This window comes from Misgurnus anguillicaudatus, chromosome 18 (assembly GCF_027580225.2).
Source record: "Misgurnus anguillicaudatus chromosome 18, ASM2758022v2, whole genome shotgun sequence".
NCBI lineage: Eukaryota > Metazoa > Chordata > Actinopteri > Cypriniformes > Cobitidae > Misgurnus > Misgurnus anguillicaudatus.
This window is the reverse complement of record NC_073354.2, coordinates 33298696-33318722: the sequence shown is the minus strand read 5'-3', so window position 1 is coordinate 33318722 and position 20027 is coordinate 33298696. Positions and strand designations below refer to the sequence as shown.

Sequence of the window (20027 nt, the reverse complement as noted above, 5' to 3'; positions counted from 1 at the left end):
CACAATGTGTTTAAACATGCGTTATGTTGTAATTTAATCAAATTAACACAAAAATATTAAGAAAAAAAAGAAATGGATGTTTTGCTAGACTACTTTAGATGACAGAAAAAATATTTACTGAATATTCATGTATAATAATAATAATGAAGAAAAATTAGGAAAATGATGGTGTCCATGCCTGATGTTCTCATCCTCCGCAACACTTTTTGAGAACAGTTTAAGCACACATACAGAATTTTAATAAAGTTTGATTTTGAGTGACCAAGCACATGGACCAGTTACTTCAAGATGGCTACCAGGTAAGATCATTTTTTTACAGTTAATTTGAAATATTGTCTTGTCAGAATGCTTACACGACATTTTGATTATCATTACCGCAACAGATGCTTATTAAATGTTAATTTAATTAATAGAAGCATAATACTTTGATTTTAAATGCATGTGCAGAATCTCCAAATTATGTTCTTTCAGGTTTGTCATGTCATTTTGAAAATATGTCAGTGTTGATGTTTTCTGACTGTTGCGGTAATGAGATTTTTTAGGACTAATTTTTAAAATTATGTTACAAAAAGTGTTAAATGATAAGTTAAAGTTTTTAAATTAATGTTCCCATTTACTCCAGACTTTGTTTTTCAATGTCTGGTGGGAAAAAAAGTAAATTTAAGCAATTTTTACATTTTCATGCTTGACATTTTAAAAACCAAGTTTTCGTGAGAATCACCCATATAAGTCCTGTCTGGCGCCCGAATACAATTTTTTAATGTGAATTTTACTGAAGGCTACTTGGAGAGTTTAGAGAGAGACTTATATCACGTGACATTGTGGCGCCGTGGTGGCGTCATGGACCTAGGACATGGGTGAGCCGTGTGCGATTCCCCTTTAAAGCAATTTTTTTAAATAGAAACTTTAATCAAGCGACCACCGTTACAACTGGCTTGTAAACGTGAGCTATGCGATCTTTTGGCGTTTGAAAAAAAATAAAACCCATGAAATTATATTATATGACACTTGACATGCTGGAAGGCACACTTTGTGACCTAAAGAGTTGATTTCTTTTTCTTTGCGACAGTGCTGCGGCGCTTGTGGCCTTTAGGGGCGCTGGACATGAAAAATACATGTCTAGCACCCCCTAATGGCCAAAAAATTCCATGATGTGCCCTTAAGAATTTTAGATATTTTTATTCGAAACGAGACAAAAATACTATGAAATGTTTTCTTAAAATTCTTTTTTTGCAGTGTAAAACTTGACTTATCTGTAGTAACGTGTACTAAGACCGACGGAAAATGAAAATTTCGGCCTAGAAAATCACAACTTTTAATTTTCTGTCGGTCTTAGTACATGTGAGGTTACTACAGAAGAGTCAAGTAGGAAAAATATCGAAACTCTTTGGTCATTTTTGAGCGTGATGCTAATGGTCTAATCAGATTCAATAGATTATGCTAAGCTATGCTAAAAGTGGTACCGCCAGACCCAGAGATCAGCTGAATGGATTCCAAAATGGTAAAACTCAAGTGTTTTACTTTAGGAGAGCTGGAAAATTAGCATATTTAAAAAAAAGTGTCCCTTTAAAACTGTATTTAGGTGTAGATAAATAATAAGCATTTTGTACATGGGAATGACAGACTCTTCACAAGTTGAGGTGATTTAGTTTGCATTGCATTGAGTAGTCTGGACGCCTCCTGTGTTCGGATTGGACAAAACATTTGACACGTTCACCTCAGCTTTTCAGATGTGCCGTCACGTATGCTATATATAAGAAGCACATCGGTGTGAGCCGTGAGGACAGAAAACGTGTGCAAGGCGGACAGAGACACAATGAAGTCTTTTAGGAGCTTGGTATGTTGCCTCTCTCTTCTGTTGGTGGATCTCACCCAATCCTACGACCTTCACGACCCATCATACATCTTGGGCCAAAGTTACTCACAGAGGAGAAATAACGGCCTGCCGTACAGGACACTAAACCCTGCAGGTATGTTGCTTTCTGATCTAAATGTATCATCACTTGATTTTCAAAATTATGCTTTTAAGTTATCGTTTTTGTTACTGTTGAAAGGGATAGTTCACCCAAAAATGAAAATTATGTAATCATTTACTCATCCTCAAGTTGTTGGAAACCTGTATGAATTTCACACAAAGAAAGATATTTGTAATCAAGCAGGAAACACGAGCACCATTGACTACCATAGTAGGGAAAAAAGCTTATGGAAGTCAGTGGTGCTCAAAATATCTTCCTCTGTGTTCAGCAAAACAAAAAATTATACAGGTGGGTAAATGAGGGTGATGACACAATTTTTATTTTTGTGTGAACTATTCCTTTAACTTTGTGTTTATTGATCTGCATCACAGAAATGAAACTTGCCGTTTCATTATTTTTCTCAATGCACTGCAGTTTACACAAAAATTACTTGACAATTTTGTGTATGACATAATAACAAGAATGTGAATGTAATTTCTTGTGAATTGCACAGCAATTTTTGAAATATGTCTAGTGCATTTCTATAATAGCATCTATGTAAGATACAGCAACATACAAAAGTGTTTTACATGAAAACTAGGGCTGTCAAAAGATTAATCGCGATTAATCGCATACAAAATAAAAGTTTGTTTACACACAATATATTTGTGTGTGTGTGTATTGTGTGTAATTATCATCTATATATAAATACCGACATACACGTATTCATTTAAGAAAAATGTTGTTTATGTATATATTTTTTATTTATATATAATATAAAATATATTAAAATCTAAATAAATATTTATATACGTGTAAATGTTTTTTAAATACATATATGCATGTGTGTGTATTTATATTTACAAAATAATTACACACAGTGCATACATATATATTATGCAAAAACAAACGTTTATTTTGTATGAGATTAATCGCGATTAGGGCTGTGAAGATAAATCGCGTCTCCCATTAAAAAGACCTGTCTGAAATTGATTCTGAATCCCAAGGCTGCGATTCTGTGTTTCATGCGCAGCTTGTGCGTGTACTATGGCGTTTAGGTCAGTAAGAAGTAGGGCTGCATAATGATTAATCGCAATTAATCGTGATTAATCTATAGCAGAATAAAAGTTTGTTTACACCATATATGTGTGAACTGTGTATAATAATTATGTATATATAAACATGCACACTTGCATGTATAATTTTAAGAAAGAAAATATATTTATATATTTAGTATTTATATGTATATATATAATATAAATTATACATAAATATACAAATGTATATAAACATGTAAACATTTCTAAAATATATATATGCATGTGTGTGCATTTATCTATACAAAGTTATTATACACAGTTCACACACATATATGATGTAAACAAAAACTTTTATTCTGCTATTAGTCGTTTATAACGTGCATTTTAAAAACTCGTTAAACAAAATCATAAAAAATATTCTTTATTATCATGAAAATACCTGAAACAATTTGAAGAACGGCGATATAAATATTCTTATAGACATTTGCTGTAATAGCATTTGTAATGGTACTACTTCTGCTGCACAAATGGGGTTTCTGCACGAGAGCGCCATCTGGCTTTTGGATGTGTTGGGATTTCACCGTAATTTATTAAAATTCATTCATTGAGAAAATGCGCATTTGCACGATTAATCGTTACAGCCCTAATCGTGATTAAGACAAGTTCTTCTTGACGTAACAACTTAGTAAAATATAAAAAAATGGTGGTGTTTCCTTTAAAAAGTAGAATAAATCAAAACTTCTTATTTTCAACCTTTGTTTAACTAGCATTTGTTTAACTCTGCATGCAAGAGTTTGCTTTACTCACTTTTCCATTGGCTCAAAAACTGTTAACTTCTCCAAATCTCACTAATTCTATGATGGACTAATACACCATTTTACGACGCTAGCAACAACAGGTAAAAAGTTTATTATCTGCTCAACTCTCAGCGACAGACTCCCAGTGCAGAAGCCGTCCATTGGACCTGGTCTTCATCATCGACAGCTCACGTAGCGTGCGTCCAGGTGAGTTCGAGAAGGTCAAGATCTTCCTGGCCGACATGGTGGACACCCTCGATGTCGGCCCGGATGCCACTCGGGTTGCGGTGGTGAACTACGCCAGCACGGTAAAAATTGAGTTCTTGCTGAAGCACCATCTCTCGAAGGACACCATAAAGCAAGCCATCAACCGCATTGAACCCTTGGCAGCTGGCACCATGACGGGTATGGCCATCAAGAAAGCTATGGATGAGGCCTTTACTGAAAAGTCAGGAGCACGACCTAAATCCAAGAACATCTCGAAGGTCGCCATTATCGTCACCGATGGACGTCCACAAGACCAGGTGGAAGAGGTGTCCGCTGCCGCGCGAGCTTCTGGGATTGAAATTTATGCGGTTGGAGTGGACCGGGCTGACATGCGTTCACTGAAGCTCATGGCCAGCAACCCCCTGGAGGACCACGTGTTTTACGTGGAGACCTACGGCGTTATCGAAAAGCTCACCTCGAAGTTTCGGGCGACACTGTGCGGTAGGGTTCACGCAAAAGGGGGGAAATGGGGGTCTCCTTTTTTCAGAATATATCATAGTCCGGGGAATGATTCACTGTCTGGAAAACAACTTGGTCTTCCAAAAATAGACATACATTTAATCTTAAGATATATTGTGTGATCACAATACAGCATTAGCATCCAAAGTAACCATTCTGTTTTTCAGAAGTTTGAATTGTTGGACCGCAAAACATTCAGAAGAAAAATGTTTTTCAGCATGAGAGTGTTGTGAAGCCAATCCCACAAAGAATCATTATTTTGGTTCTTTTGAATGCTTTGATTCAGCTCATGTATGTGCTTGGCTGTTAATGTAAGATCTTTGAATGTAAAGCTCTCAGAATATAATATTTTTAACATAGTGTACTTCAAGTATGTTTTTCATCAGATAATATTTATAGCTTTGAATATTTGAATGCTTGTGGATAATTCAACCTGTTTGTCTTTTTCAGGAAAAGAGTCAATCATTGTTCATGGACATTAAAATTGCTCTAAAAGTGGCATGCTAGTAAAGCGCTTGCTAGCTTCGCCCCCAAAGCTTACAAACTTTTTGCTTAGTTAGTACATGCCCCAACTACATTTAAAGGTGCCTTTCAGGAACCTTTATTTTTTTAAGAGTGTAGTCACCACCGCATACTGACACAAATGCTATTGTAGCTTGTTGCAAACTAAGGGGCGGATCACACAGAACGCATTTATTGCAGTAGGAGGCGCCTTTTTTAAGTGTTTTCTATGGGCAGTGAATGTTATGCGGGCTGTTTATGCACGCTTCACGCTTTTGCCGCCTGCCGTGCCACGCGTTTTTCCACGTTTGTGCTCTGACTGTTTGTTCACACCAGATGTGAATTGCAAATGAAGCTTTCAAATTTTGAGTTAAATCGCTTCATTCGTGAAATTTGCATCTTTCGCCGGTAAAATTCGCGCCATTCAAGCGTGAATACACTCAATTTGCTGGCTTTAGCTAAGCTTGTGGTCTCAATATGTGTTTTCCTCCATTGTTGTTTCGTATTTTTGCCTCCTGATAGGTTAATGTGGCTCAAATATCCGCCAAAGCTCAGATTTTTCAACTAGAGCGATTTGCGCAAGTCACGCATTATGGGGGCCCAAAACGCTCAATTTGCATCACGTCATTTGTGCAAATCACATGCTTTGTGCAAATCACATCCTTTGTGCAGTCTCATTCGCGTGAATCATGCCGCAGGATGTGTATGGCGCCTTTGCATTGACTTAACACAGTGGTGGCCGGTGACTTCTTTTTTCGAGGGCGCTCGATGCGAAGTTCGTCACAACATGTATGTAGCCCGTCAACTGTGTGGTTCCTTTTTTCAAAATATGTGTTTTGCGCATCGAGAGATCCTATGTGCATCACGTGTTTTGTCAAAATAAGTGCCTGCTGCAGACGCGTCTAAAGGGTTTATGATAAAAGAGACGATCGCATTTGCCAGACACTCACATAATCTCATGAGTAAGGGAGTGTCTTGCGTGTATTTTGTGAACGTGAGCGTCTCTTTGACCATAAACGGTTTTGACGCGTGCAGCAGGCACTTATTTTGACAAAACACATGAAACTCCGAACACTTATTTTGAATTTGCTTGGAACAACCGGCGGAGACTGCACATATCTCACCTTTCGATCAAGGTCAGAGCAAGCGTCCTCTATTTAAAGTTTAACAGTAAACCAAATTTTCAACCTGCTCTTTTCTGAAGTCAATCAAATAAAGGCAGTGCTGTCCGCCTCGCGCTTCGCGTTTCTAAGCGTTTAAAATGCGTTTGGTGTGATCAGCCGCTAAGGAAATAAAATACACAAAGGTGCTTAAAGGGTTCTTCACAGTGCTAAAAAGGTATGAAATTGACTAAATCGTTTTTGAGGAACCAAAAATGGTTCTTCTATGGCATCGCTGTGAAGATCCTGTCAAGCACGTTTATTTTAAAGAGCGTTGATGCTTGCACACAAACGTTTTCTAGTTGCTTGAGTGCCGGTGGTCTCTTAAATCCAGTTAAATAATGAAGGCTTGTTCCAGGTATGGACCCCTGTGCTATGGGACATGATTGTGAACACATTTGTGTCAACAGTGGCTCCTCCTTTAACTGCAAGTGTCGGAGTGGCTTTATTTTGAACGAGGACCAGAAAACATGTTCCTTAAAACGTAAGAGCCAGCGGATTGTGCTAATTGCTCTGCTGCAAGACATACTTAGTACAAAACTACTGGAATTTCTCTAACGCCTACTAATATAAATAAGCTCAGTAACAGAGAATGCTTACATTATAACAACACAGTCATCCTATTCAACTAACTTTAGCTAGCAAGTGCTTAACCGCTTTCTAGCCAGTCTGTGTGTTTTGATTGTATTACTTAATATCATGATACCAGTCTATGATTCATGTATTTTATTTTGTGTGCTAAGTTACAGGTTACATGAATGTAGGCTCTGTTTCAAACCTAGTGAGCTGCCCTCAGAAGTACTCAAAATCTCCATACATCACACATAAATGCTAAAACATTTTTAAATGTTATTGATCTTGTCGCATTTAATTTTCAGATTGCCTTCTCTGTAAAGAATACACAGAAAAATGAATAAAGGAGTACACCTAAAGATATTGTTACACTTTTATTTTAAAAAGGTTCAGCTTAAACAAGTAAGTTAACTTGTTACCTTAAAATTTTAAAACATTGCAAAACTTAAAATTTCAATTAAACAAAAAAAATTACTGTCACTGTAGTGCAGTTGGATAGTAGGCTTACTGCCTTAAATATACATATGGGTATGAAATGTTTACACAGTGTTGCGGGTAACGCATTGCAAATAACGTGCATTACGTAATAATATTACTTTTCTGAATTAACGAGTAAAGTTAGGCATTACTTTTTAAATGTACACATAAATATTTGAGTTACTTTTTTTAAAACGTAATGAAAGTTTTTTATTATTATTAACACAAAAATGATGTACTGAATTAAACTGAACATTATGCACTTCTATGCGTACATGCCTGTGTGGGAACAGTTTGAGTCAGAAACTTTTGTTATGAAATATGCACTTTCTGAACGCAGAACTTTTCTGTCATAAAAACACCTGAAAGGCCTGCAAGAGATCAAGCCTCAGCCAAGAAAAAGTAATGCAAAAGTAACTAAAAAGTATTGTAAGCATTACTTTCCATAAAAAGTAACTAAGTAATGCAATAAGTTGCGCAATTAGGGGCGATTCACATTTCGCATATTTTGCCCATTCAAGTTTTTTTTCAGGCGCGTCCGCACTGCATTGAGTTAAAAACATTTCAACTTTCTAAAATGCCGCAAGCGCACCGCAGGTCATGTGACAAGAACCAACAGATGGTCGAATGCTGTCTGCTAGGGCTAGATGATATATTGAATATTAAATATTATTGAAATAATTGTGCTGAAGATATCAAATTACAGAATATTAATATTATTATTTTATTAATGCTTTATTTCAAAAACAAAAACTTTGAATACCAAGCACTAGTGAAGGAAAGATCCCAATATATTACATTTTAGGTATATCGCACAGCCGTCTACCTTTTACTATCGCCTTACATCAGAACGTTCATATTTGAGCAATCTGTAAAGTTTGCCTCTCTATCGCCATCTCTGTTGGAAACTTAAAATTGCAAGTTACTTTGCGTGGGTTGAATTCAAACAATGTCAAACTGTAATTTCCCATGAAGTTAGACCTGACAACTCAACTTAAAAATCTCTCTGATTTCACAAATTTCCGTGGTATAGTCACGGAATATTTTGCTCATTTATCCGTGTCATTGTCATAGATCTCCGCATGTCCGTACCACGGACTTTCTTTTCCGTGTCAGTTTCGCGTGTTGCTTGCTCAATTGTTTTTCATATTTTTAAACAATTGTCGGCTGACGTTGGGGTTAGAGTTGGGTTTGGGTAAGGATGTCATTTTATGTAACAGAAAGTTGTTCTAACCCCAAACCCAGGCGACAATGGTAAGAAAATAGGAGAAACAATTGAGTAACCAATACGTGAAACTGACACGAAAAGGAAAGTCCGTGGTACGGACACAGAAAAATGCGGAGATCCGTGACTATAACATGAAAATTCGTGAGGTTACTGTTGCGAATGTCTTAACATATGGAGACACATATTTTTTTGTAATTGCTTTATTTTTGTTTGTTTTCAACAAAAGTATGGTTAAAAAAGACTGCAGCTTTAAAGTGCCGTCGGCAGCTCACAAGGTTTATGAACAGAGAAGTAATTAAGCCATGTGAGTAATGTAACTTTATTGTCCATTAATTCAGCTCTCCAGCAGCCACTGATCTTAAATCACTGTTGACTTATCATGGACGTGTATGTTTTATGTTCATGATGTTGCTACAACATCAGTGTGTGTATGTGTTGCCAGTCTGAGACAGATGATAGCTTGAAAACGGCTAGTTTAGGTCAGCCATAAATATTTCATGAAATGATCAAGTCTTCTGAAAAGTACATTCAAAAGTTTATCACTTATGATCTGAGGCATGGGAATGCTTTGAGAACAAAGATCATAATGGAAAATCTCTGATGTTTATCAACTCTTTATAAAATTCCTGTGCCCAATATTTTCCATGCGAATATGCCATTTGACTTCTTCCAGATATGGATGCCTGTCAAATAGGACACAACTGTGAACACATTTGCGTTAGCAGAGACGACTCTTACTTCTGCAAGTGCCGTTCGGGTTTCGTCTTAAACGACGACAAGAAAACGTGCTCCATTAAAGGTGCTGGTGCTTACAGCCGTGCCGACCGCGTACGTGGTGGTAACCAAGACGGAGAAAATAGCGCTAGTGAGTTATTGAATTTTCACAATCATAAATGGCCTCTAATGCCATTTCATGATGTGAAATAAAACCGTGAATTGGGAGCCATATTGCTTACAGTCCTTACAAAACTAAAACCTTGGGTAAGACATTTATTAAGTGTTTTGGAAGTAACATTGGCATCTGCCGGCTCCTGCTACGGCTTGTTTTAGGTGTCGATGCCTGTGCATTGGGCCACGACTGCCAACACACTTGCGTACCCAATGGTCCTTCTTATTACTGCACATGCCCGACTGGCTTTGTCCTGATGCAGGACAGGAGATCGTGCTTCAAAGCCAGTGATCGTGATGATGGTAGTGCCAGTGAGTTTTCTCTTTTAGTTTATCATCATAAATGGTATTTTGAATCATTTCATACCATTTTATGATGATTTTGGTAAGACTTTATAGTAAGGTTGTATTTGTTTGCATTAGTAAATATTTATTTATTTATTTATTTCAACATCGTTAATGTTAGTTAATGCCAATACAGTTATTCAATTTAGTTCACTGTGCATTAATAATAGCTTTAGAAAAGTAAATGCTGAAATTAAGAGGTTTTATGAGATTAGACTGATGTGATTTAGGACACTGCAAGAAAACATTTTCTTAGTATTTTTGTCTTGTTTTCAGTAAAAATATCTAAAAATTCTTAAATTAAGATGCTTTTTCTTGATGGGCAAAACGAAAATAAGTCTAACATTTAATAATTGAAAATTAAAGTAAATTTAATCAATTTTCATGCTTGACATTTTTAAAACCAAGTTTTCGTGAAAATCACCCAAACACTAAATTCAAGAAAAATTCAAGAAACTTTTGCTTACCCCATTGGCAGATTTTTTACTTGTTTTATGCACAAAATCACTTAAATTTGATATTTTTGGTCTAAAAACTAGACTTATTTTCTCGGGTCGTTTTGCTCATCAAGAAAAAGCATCTTAATTTAACTTAATTTTTAGATATTTTTACTAAAAACAAGACAAAAACACAAAGATTTTTTTTCTTGAAAACCATTTTTGCAGTGGAGTAATTCATGTTAGTTAATGCATTAACAATTCAACCATATTGTAAAGTATTACCATGATTTTCTTAAAATCACAGGCTGTAAAGAAAATTGTGGTGTTCACATCTGTAAGCTTTAGGACTCGAGATATAAAGACGATTTATTGCAGGTCTGGATTACTGTGGTCGGGGTCATGACTGTGATCACATTTGTGTCAACGGTGGTGCTACATATCACTGTGAATGCCGGATGGGTTTTGTGTTGAATGAAGACAAGAAATCATGTTCCAAAACACGTAAGAACCCACAGAGGAACTATTCAACTGTGGACACGTGAACCATGTGTTTCCTGCAACCATGAATATATACATGAAGGTATACTTATCGCTGAGGTGGTACCTTTTAAAAAATATTGGTACCTCAAAGGTTCACATACTGGTACCTCATCTTATCTGTACCAACATGGTACATACACTGCAAAAAATGATTTTCAAGAAAAAAATTCTTAGTATTTTTCTTGTTTTCAGTAAAAATATCTAAAAATTCTTAAATTAAGCTGTTTTTTCTTGATGAGCAAAACGACCCAAGAAAATAAGTTATTATAGCAAAAATATCAAATGTAAGTGATTTTGTGCATAAAACAAGCAAAAAATCTGCCAATGGGCTAAGCTAATTTTTCTTACATTTTTCTTGAATTTAGTGCTTAAATTTAAATTTTAAATTTGATTTTGCGGTCTAAAAACTAGACTTATTTTCTTGGGTAATTTTGCTCATCAAGAAAAAGCATCTTAATTTAAGAATTTTTAGATTTTTTATTGAAAACAAAATAAAAATTCTAAGATTTTGTTTCTTAAAAATCATTTTTTGCAGTGTATTAGGACCTTTTTTAAAGGTGCTGTCCCAGTGATCACTTTTGTGCCTTTTTTCTGAGTGTGTGGTTGGGAAATAACTGGTGGGCAATGCCCAGCTTTCAGAAACCAAAGTTGAATAGTTTTCTAGTAGAAATGCTTTGTAACTATGAAGTTAAAATTGCAAATAGATTTTAAAAGTGATGCCCAAAAGACTGTAGATAACACTCGGAGATGCTCAATAAAAACGCAACAGAAATAATGCATTACATTAAAGGGATAGTTTACCCAAAAATGAAAACTTTGTCATCATTTATTCATCAAATTGTTGCAGACCTGTATACATTTCTTTGTTCTGCAGAACACAAAGTAAGATATTTTGAAAAAGTTTTTAACCAAATCGTTTTTTCAGCACAATTGACTTTTACTACTATGGAAGTCAATGGTGCTCCTGTTTTCCTGATTACAAATATCTTCCTTTGTGTTTAGCAAAACAGGGAAATTTATGCGGGTTTGTGGCGGTGTGGTGAGTAAATGATGACAACTAAACATTTAACTATCAGATGTGATGCAATTGCTACAAGATAAACCTCATCTGTCTGTGTCTGTTGACATGCTGAATTAGTTAAAAACTGATTCAACATCATTGTGAATCCTCTTAATATGTAACACTCTCACAATGTTGTAAAACATAAAGAAAATAGCAACATTAAGTGTTACATAGTTGCTAATGGACATTTACTTTGGGTTTAAGGGGAGATAGTTGCTTTTCATTGAATTTGCATGTTTGCGAGGTTTGTTTGTGATGTTTTTTGCTTGACTGTGGTGTAAAGAGGTGAAGGTGGAGATAATTCAAGATCCCTGCATGTGTGAAGCTAGACTGGCTTTCCAAAGACAGACACAAACCTCCATTCAGGACCTCAACGCCAAACATATCCTTTCTGAAGACCCACATTTCATCTCTCATGTGTTATTTTGACTTGTAAGAGTTAGTGAAAATAATTAGGAATTAATAAAGACATTCTTGCTATTCCTTAAAGGAACAGTATGTAAAAAATGTATATCAATTAATCATAAAATGGCCCTGATATGTTTAGGAAGACATTAGGAAATCATTTTCATTTCAAATACTTATATCACTGACGACAGTGGTATGGCCAGGATATTGTCATTTAAAAAGTGGAGTTGCAGCCCTCAACTGATGTTTATGTTGTCATTTTGTGTATTGGCCACCAGTTGTGTGATTGCAGTACCAGTTCTAGCCACAAGTTTTGTGATTGCAATACCAGTTTTGGCCACAATCCTACATACTGTTCCTTTAAATACACAACAAGGATTTTGTGTTTAAAAGACATCTAATAGCCGTCCAAACACAGTCAAGACGTCTAGGCTAAAACAAGGCTGTCAAAATTTGGGCTGCCCAGAAATAAATAAAATAAATAAATGAAACCTTGTAATCACTTTGCTTACATGATGAAATATCAGACATCTCACAGGTTATTTTGGCAAAAAATGACGTAACCAAATTCAAGTTTATTTTGGCTTGAAGTGGATTACTCAGCTGGACTATATCACCTTAAAACCTCAGATCTTCAATATAAAAATCAATCACCTTAACAGTTGTTATACTTGCTGCTGTCACAAGAAAGGTTGAGCAAATGGAGAATACGCTGGGACGGATGTAACAGAGCATTTTATGGTAAGTTATTAATTTCTAATGATTATTAATAACTAAATATATTCAACACACAACTTTGAGTCTTTAATTCTGTTTAATAGGGTCAATCTGACTACTTCTAGAGACTTCATCATCTACATGAACATCTCTTAAACTGTCATGGCTGATGTTGAAATGATGCTACTGAATATTAGACCCAAACATCATTTTACAAATGTCAAAGAAATGTTTGTGAGGCTGTTGATCTAAAAAAAGTATACTAATATGAATAGCATATATTAATATACTGATGAATGTTTTATCATATTTAATCTTATATAATGTGTTGCAAATGGCTTATTTGCTGTCCAGTTATGATCAAGATTTTGTGCTGTAATTTTATTGCTCTGTATTTTAGGTTGTTTTACTTTAAACAAAAACCTTGAACATATTTAACCATATTATTATTGTTTATTCTATGTCTTAAATATTCAATTAGACAATTAAATACAATATATAATATATAGAATATCACTTTTAATTGTTCTTAATGTCAATGACATTCTTTAAATTAAAACTTATTTTAAACTATTTTTCAAGTGTTTGTCCAGTTCATTATATTTTCCAGGATTTCATAACACTATTTGTTGTGAAATGGTACAGAGATCCCTTGCAAACAGTGTTAGGTCATCACATAGCTCAGTTAGACGGCCTATAGTGTAACACTAACATATTAAAATGTGTCTGTCTGCTTCCCCTGTGAGATGAATCAATATAGACCAACTGTACACCTACAGTCTAGCCAAAGATTTAACATAACTATAAAGGCAAAAATGTACAAAAGCTTTCACTGGGGTGGTAAAACTTCACATTATGTCTACATATATGGGTGATTCTCACGAAAACTTGGTTTTAAAAATGTCAAGCATGAAAATGTAAAAATTGCTTAAATATACTTTTTTTCCCACCAGACATTGAAAAACAAAGTCTGGAGTAAATGGGAACATTAATTTAAAAACTTTTACTTATCATTTTTGTAACATAATTAAAAAAATTAGTCCTAAAAAATCTCATTACCGCAACAGTCAGAAAATATCAACACTGACATATTTTCAAAATGACATGACAAACCTGAAAGAACATAATTTGGAGATTCTGCACATGCATTTAAAATTATGCTTCTATTAATTAAATTAACATTTAATAAGCATCTGTTGCGGTAATGATAATCAAAAAGTCGTGTAAGCATTCTGACAAGTCAATATTTCAAATTAACTGTAAAAAAATGATCTTACCTGGTAGCCATCTTGAAGTAACTGGTCCATGTGCTTGGTCGCTCAAAATCAAACTTTATTAAAATTCTGCATGTGTGCTTAAACTGTTCTCAAAAAGTGTTGCGGAGGATGAGAACATCAGGCATGGACACATCATTTTCCTAATTTTTCTTCATTATTATTATACATGAATATTCAGTAAATACTTTTTCTGTCATCTAAAGTAGTCTAGCAAAACATCCATTTATTTTTTTCTTAATATTTTTGTGTTAATTTGATTAAATTACAACATAACGCATGTTCAAACACAGCCGGACACATTGCGGTAATGAGAACTCAGCAGAAAATGAGATAAAATTTCCAATTATAAATTCTTATGTTGAAATCACACATTGTGCAAGGTAGAACAAAGTATTGTGTTAATTTTGATGCTTTTTAATGTTACTATATTACACATTTTAAAGCTAAAATCATTAGTGCCGTGGTGTTTCAATGGTTTCGTGAGAATCACCCATATGACCTTTCCAAAGGGTACCATCCCTGTGACGGCTCTTGTACTTTATTTCTGATGTTGTATGAATATTTTCCATCACTTATAATGTTCATGCTTGGTGACAAGCAATTGTTTAATCCTTACAAACACATTTAAACATCCCCAGATTCAGTTCTTACACCGACTACCATTCCCAAAGCCCACCTACCATTTTTCGCATGTAAATCTCTTCTTGCAAGTTTTTAGTCTTTTCTGTACCACATCATCACCTGTTAAAGTAAACAGAGAAGGTATTCATCCAAGAGACAGAATGAAGCGTTTTTGTGTCGTGATTGATCTGCCTACACAGTGCTCGCTTTGCTCAGGTAAAACTTCAATGCAACATGTTAATTCTCACAGTAAACACGCCTCTCGCTATACTTTCTGTGCAAAATTCTTCAGCCAAAACGTGAGGTCCTGAAGTTCACAGAGATCTGGGTGAAGGTGCACCAGGTCGCAATGGTGCTTTTCAAATAGTTTCTTTAATAAAATCCTTATTAAAACATATATAAAATACACATTTTTAATCATTGTAACATTTAGAAGTCTACAAAATGTGAATCTGTATTATAGATGCAAAGCATTCACCTTGTATGCATAAACTCCTGCCGCTGAAACCATCTGTCATGTCAAACTGAGAAGAATGTCTGGTACATTTTTAACATCCTATCTTCACAGGTAAGCACACAGTTGAGAAATTCCCCAACAAATCATGAAAGGTTAGGTTTCTCCAGACTAAAAATGCAAAAAAAAAGTTTAAAGTTAAATTTATGTGCATGTATGCTTTGTACTGATTTTGAGGATTTAACTAGCAAGGCAAGACATTTCACACAGCGTCATACTAGGCATCTTTGCTTGGCATGTGTACATTTACTTAAAGTGGTTATGTTCGAAATAGTATGCTACACTATTTCTGCTGTATACGTGTATGTACTGTATAAATTAGGATAAGATTTCATTTTGACAATAACATTTGCACCACTATTGCCCAGGAAAGTTTATTTACAGATGTTACAATAAACATTGGGGCATGTTGTCACATACTACGGGCTTCATAGCAACATTTAAAACATAAAAACACAAAATAATGAATTAAACAGGAAATAAAAGGTAAAGTATATCTAAACTCTTCAATATCGTATTCCTCAACATTAACTCTCAGTCCAATTTAAAAAATACAGAGAAGCTTTGAACCTTGGACACTTCGTTTATTCATAATATCAAAGAGTCCCGCAAACAGCTGCATTAACAAAAAACATTTAATTCACTGTGTTTGTGTGTAGTGTTACCACAATGAATTATGTCTTGATGAGCGCAGAACTACGATAAAAAGCAACTTTATGTCCGCGCAGCTAGAGACAGCATCATGTTTGGGAATGAAAACACATTGCTAGCTGCATGCAGTCAACATAATTTACAGAAACAACATGTTTGGTTTCTGGTAACATTCTCCTTGCCAGATTCAACATATAACACGCACCCGTCAACACAAACAATCTCCCATCAGTCTTTGGATGTGAAAAAACGATTTGTAGGCCCTTTAATCAGCAAGTTGGGTGCACTGGCTAGCATCAGGAGCATCTCCATCCATTGTCCACACTACACTTATGCCAAGTTCCTGGAGTTCCTCCAATGAGCTCAGAATCGGGACATTCTGGGTATCTGCTAAAAGAGACACGGTTAAGTATATGAGGATTGTACTGAAAATATTTTTGGTAAATATGGACACAGTTCTTCCTCCTCTTCCTCCCCCTCCTGTGTTACTGGGGTTGTGTCGGACGTCACCGTGTCAGGGCCAGGCTTGTCTGCAGTACTCTTCCACCTTTAGGAAATGAAAACGTGGTTATGTATGGTACTACGACCAGGACTTTGTCAAAATGTGCAATAGGATGACACAAAGAATACCTTTGTAATGTATGTGGATGCGGTAGGTCAAGGTGAAGGACTTTTCTTAAATAGTTATACGCTTTTGGACCTTGTAAGTGGAGATTAAGGGCAAACTCCTTCTGGTCCTGTGTGTACTCGTGGCCCTTTTTTAACAGGAGGTCAATTGGAATTTCTGAAATACAGTTAGCAGAGACAAACTAAGAGCTTGTGCAAAAATAACCGAAAAAAAAGGAAAAGCGTAAATATGATATATAAACAAAGCTTGATTTTCCTATTTACCAGAGTAGCCCTTAAGCTTGTTTCTTAGCTTTCTATTTGCGATGTTTTTCTTCTTCAGATCCTTTTGAAGATCGTCTATCGTTTTCTTATTCCTCCGTTCTCGATCCTTCAGATTCCTAACTTCTCGCTGCAGATTTTCCAACCTAGTCATGGCACCGTGAAGTCTGGCCTTTAGGACAGCGGGAGCTGTAGGCATTGCATAGATATGGTCCTAGTATAAAAGCAAAGATTAAATGTTTTGTGTAATTTTACATTTACAAAATGTAAACTCTCTCATAATTTACTCATCCTCATTCTATCTTACACATGTAAGACTTTTATGTTATGTTATGAACACAAATGAAGATTTTAAAAATATAAGAGGCGAGTAGGGCACTAAAATGGATGGAGACTGATATTTAAAGGTTCAGATATCACATTTAAGCAGGGTAATAGCACTTCAGATGGCCCTTCTGTATACTTAAATGGCATCTTTGCAAAAAAATTACTTAATAGAGTTTTAATGATATTCGTCAATATTAGGCTAAATGAAAGTGGATAAACAGAATGGAAAAACCCAAATGGATCACTCACATGTTGGCCAAAAGCGACATCTTTAAACACATCTTCATAATGGATTTCTGTTTCCTAAAAACTCCTTTAAAAGGACACCTATTGTCCAATTCACGTTTTTACATTTCCTTTGATGTGTGTAAGTGTGCATTAGTACATGTTAACAATATGCAAAAGGAACACACCCAAAAGTAAACGATGACGTGAGTTATCACAGCTGTAAGTTAACTCCTGTTAGCAATGCATTGTGGGTGAATCTTTCAAACATGGTAAGGAGCGTCACATTTCCAGCTGACGTGACGTCAGAGATATTCAGGCCAATCACAACGTACAGATTAGCTGGCAAATCAGAGACATAGAGCTTTACAAATCGATGAGTTTTGTACAAAAATCTGTGCGTTTTGGGAAGAGAGGGAAATCTGGAGCTATAAAAATGTTTTTTAAACATAATCCACGCAAGCACATTGTATTATACCAAATACCCAAAATAGCGTTGTTTTTAGTGATGAAATAGGTACTGGTTTATGTGTACTTCCATTGTAACTCCTGTGTGCGCACGTGTCAGCAAAGCATATTTAACGCCGGCATGTTTCAATGTGTGTGCACTTGAAGCGTGCATACTTGCATACTTGACCAAGGCCATGATGCTCACATCTGTTTAGGTCTTAGCTACCGAGTAAAGATACTCACAAGATTCGGCTTAGGAGGAGGAGGAGGCGGCGGAGGAGGAGCAGGAGGTGCAATGGTGGGAGATTTCTTTGGGATAGAATAATCCACTGGTAGGCTCTCTTCAGCCTCCCATATTTTTTGTTTTTGCTTGGATGCTAGTTGCTAAAACGAAAGAGAAATAAAAATGTGTCACAATTTTATGCCAAGGTAACAAATCATTACAAGCTGTGAATACACTTACTTTTTTGCGACGAGTCCAGTAACTAAAGACAGATGGTTTAGCTCCCTCTCTTATCCTGACAGTCTGACCTGTCCTGTCAAAGTCCTCGGGCCTGAAGTGTTCACTGCATAGTACGGAGTGCACGGTTGCGTTTTTTCTTACAGACAATTCCCACTGCTTCCTCAACTGTTTCTCTTTGGGAAACCTTTAAAGAGTGAGAAACGTTAGGCAGACAAAAACTACAATATGGTTCACAACATGAGCAAAGCAGCAATGTAGATAACACTTTCGATTATAGTAAATGTAATTTCGAATATAAACCACAACATAAGATGAGACGGTATATGAAATCATGTAAATTGCTTATGAAGTCTTCGGCTTACAAGCGTGCTTGCTAGCAACTATGGCTAAGTCTGACTCTAACAAGTTAGCATAATGTTATAATAAACAGAAACAACTGCTCGGTTTTACTTGTGAAATGTAATTCCTCGAGATTTGGTTTCAACTGTGCGACGGTTTTTACAGCCGAAAGCTGCACACGACTCCGGCATCTTTTCCGAGAGTTATAGCACGGCTGCCCTGTCCAAAATGGCGGCGACGTTTATGTACGAAAATCTTTTGTGTTACGTATTATAACGTGATGACGTCACGTGAATACTTTCCATTGGCCGCTTTGGTCAGCTGCTGCGATACGTCTGGCCCGCCATATTCGTTATGGCAAGAAAAGCATATAAACGATTAAAGTAAACAACAAGTACTATTAATTTATCAGCATTTAAGTGTAGTACAAATTGTAGAATAATAAAGTCAAAAACAAGGAAACAGGAAACCGTCAGTATGTCAAATTAGCTAACCAGCTTACTACAGTAAAACGCACACATTGCACAATCTTATATCAATCACTTATCCAAAACGATGGCAATAAGAAATGTAGTTAATAATATAGCTATAGTAAATATTAAGACTTTAACAGTTGTAAAAAAATCATGTAAACATTGTAATCTGCATTTAAGGCAAACGAGGAATCGATATATTGTTGTAATGACAAAAAACCAGAACCAACTAAAGTTAGGTTATTTAGTCTTACCTGTGAAAGGAAATTCCCCGAGACCTGGTTTGAAGTGTGTGACGGTTTGTACACCCCCAAGCTGAACACGAATGAGGCATTTTTGCTACGAGAATAAGATGTGCTGAGAAGTTGCCATAACTATTATGGCGGCGCCGATGACGTACGACCTAGCTAGCAGCAAACGCGCATGAGCAATGCCAGTCTGTGTTGCCAATATCGCGATTTTTGCGTCACAACTGGGCTGTTCTGAAAATGCAGTCGCGAGAAAATTACAGAGCCGCAGCACGTTGCAAATATAAATAATTAATTACCTTAACAGTTGTTATACTTGCTGCTATCACAAGAAATGTTGGGAAAATAGAGATTACGCTGGGACGGATGTAACAGAGCATTTCATGGTAGCCTAAGTGATGAATTTCTGATGATGATTATTAATAACTAAATATATTCAAAAGTCTTTAATTCTGTTTATCAGGGTCAATCTGACATTTCAGCAGTACTTCTAGAGACTTCATCATCTACATAAACATCTCTTAAACTGTCTGATGTTAAAATGATGCTACTGAATATTAGACCCAAACATTATCTTAAAAATGTCAAAGAAATCAGTTTGTAAGGCTGTCACTAAATTCTAAAAAGTATAAAAATATGAATAGTAAATTTATATACTGATGAATGTTTTATCTTATATAATGAGTTGCAAAT

The 20027-nt window shown here is 35.7% G+C and overlaps 2 protein-coding genes across 9 annotated transcripts; one reads left to right on the top strand and one right to left on the bottom strand.

Annotated features, from left to right (window-relative positions):
- The first annotated feature begins 1556 nt into the window (after positions 1-1556).
- Positions 1557-19865, top strand: matn3a (matrilin 3a). 6 transcript variants are annotated; one of them, XM_073856352.1, is made up of 9 exons: positions 1557-1970; positions 3925-4500; positions 6538-6663; positions 9131-9322; positions 9508-9657; positions 10506-10631; positions 12017-12115; positions 12813-12882; positions 19798-19865. In XM_073856352.1, exons 1-8 carry the CDS (start codon positions 1817-1819, stop codon positions 12866-12868), a joined length of 1479 nt encoding a protein of 492 aa, XP_073712453.1. In that variant the 5' UTR covers positions 1557-1816; the 3' UTR covers positions 12869-12882; positions 19798-19865. The 6 variants fall into 6 exon arrangements, with proteins under 6 accessions (XP_073712453.1, XP_073712455.1, XP_073712456.1 ...); XM_073856354.1 differs by lacking the exon at positions 19798-19865 and adding an exon at positions 12963-13363; XM_073856355.1 differs by lacking the exon at positions 6538-6663 and having other exon boundaries at positions 1558-1970.
- LOC129428986 (THAP domain-containing protein 6) lies at positions 15629-19498 on the bottom strand. 3 transcript variants are annotated; one of them, XM_073856359.1, is made up of 7 exons: positions 19341-19498; positions 18275-18458; positions 18055-18195; positions 16813-17023; positions 16552-16705; positions 16374-16468; positions 15629-16311 (listed from the first exon to the last, which is right to left on the bottom strand). In XM_073856359.1, the coding sequence occupies exons 1-7, from the start codon at positions 19418-19420 to the stop codon at positions 16187-16189; spliced, it is 990 nt and encodes a 329-aa protein (XP_073712460.1). In that variant the 5' UTR covers positions 19421-19498; the 3' UTR covers positions 15629-16186. The 3 variants fall into 3 exon arrangements, with proteins under 3 accessions (XP_073712460.1, XP_073712462.1, XP_073712461.1); XM_073856361.1 differs by having other exon boundaries at positions 15629-16308; XM_073856360.1 differs by lacking the exon at positions 19341-19498 and adding an exon at positions 18725-18877.
- Positions 19866-20027: the final 162 nt, after the last annotated feature.

What these genes read in the sequence shown, in the direction of transcription:
- LOC129428986 (XM_073856359.1), bottom strand. Translation starts at nt 19,420, where the DNA reads ATGCCTCATTCGTGTTCAGCTTGGGGGTGTACAAACCGTCACACACTT. An exon ending in CTCCTCCTAAGCCGAATCTT is followed by an intron (nt 17,024 to 18,054) that starts GTGAGTATCTTT and finishes CTTTTATACTAG; the next exon opens with GACCATATCTATGCAATGCC. An exon ending in GGAAGAGGAGGAAGAACTGT is followed by an intron (nt 16,312 to 16,373) that starts GTCCATATTTAC and finishes TGTCTCTTTTAG; the next exon opens with CAGATACCCAGAATGTCCCG.
- matn3a (XM_073856352.1), top strand. Translation starts at nt 1,817, where the DNA reads ATGAAGTCTTTTAGGAGCTTGGTATGTTGCCTCTCTCTTCTGTTGGTG. An exon ending in GTTTCGGGCGACACTGTGCG is followed by an intron (nt 4,501 to 6,537) that starts GTAGGGTTCACG and finishes GGCTTGTTCCAG; the next exon opens with GTATGGACCCCTGTGCTATG. An exon ending in GAAAACATGTTCCTTAAAAC is followed by an intron (nt 6,664 to 9,130) that starts GTAAGAGCCAGC and finishes GACTTCTTCCAG; the next exon opens with ATATGGATGCCTGTCAAATA.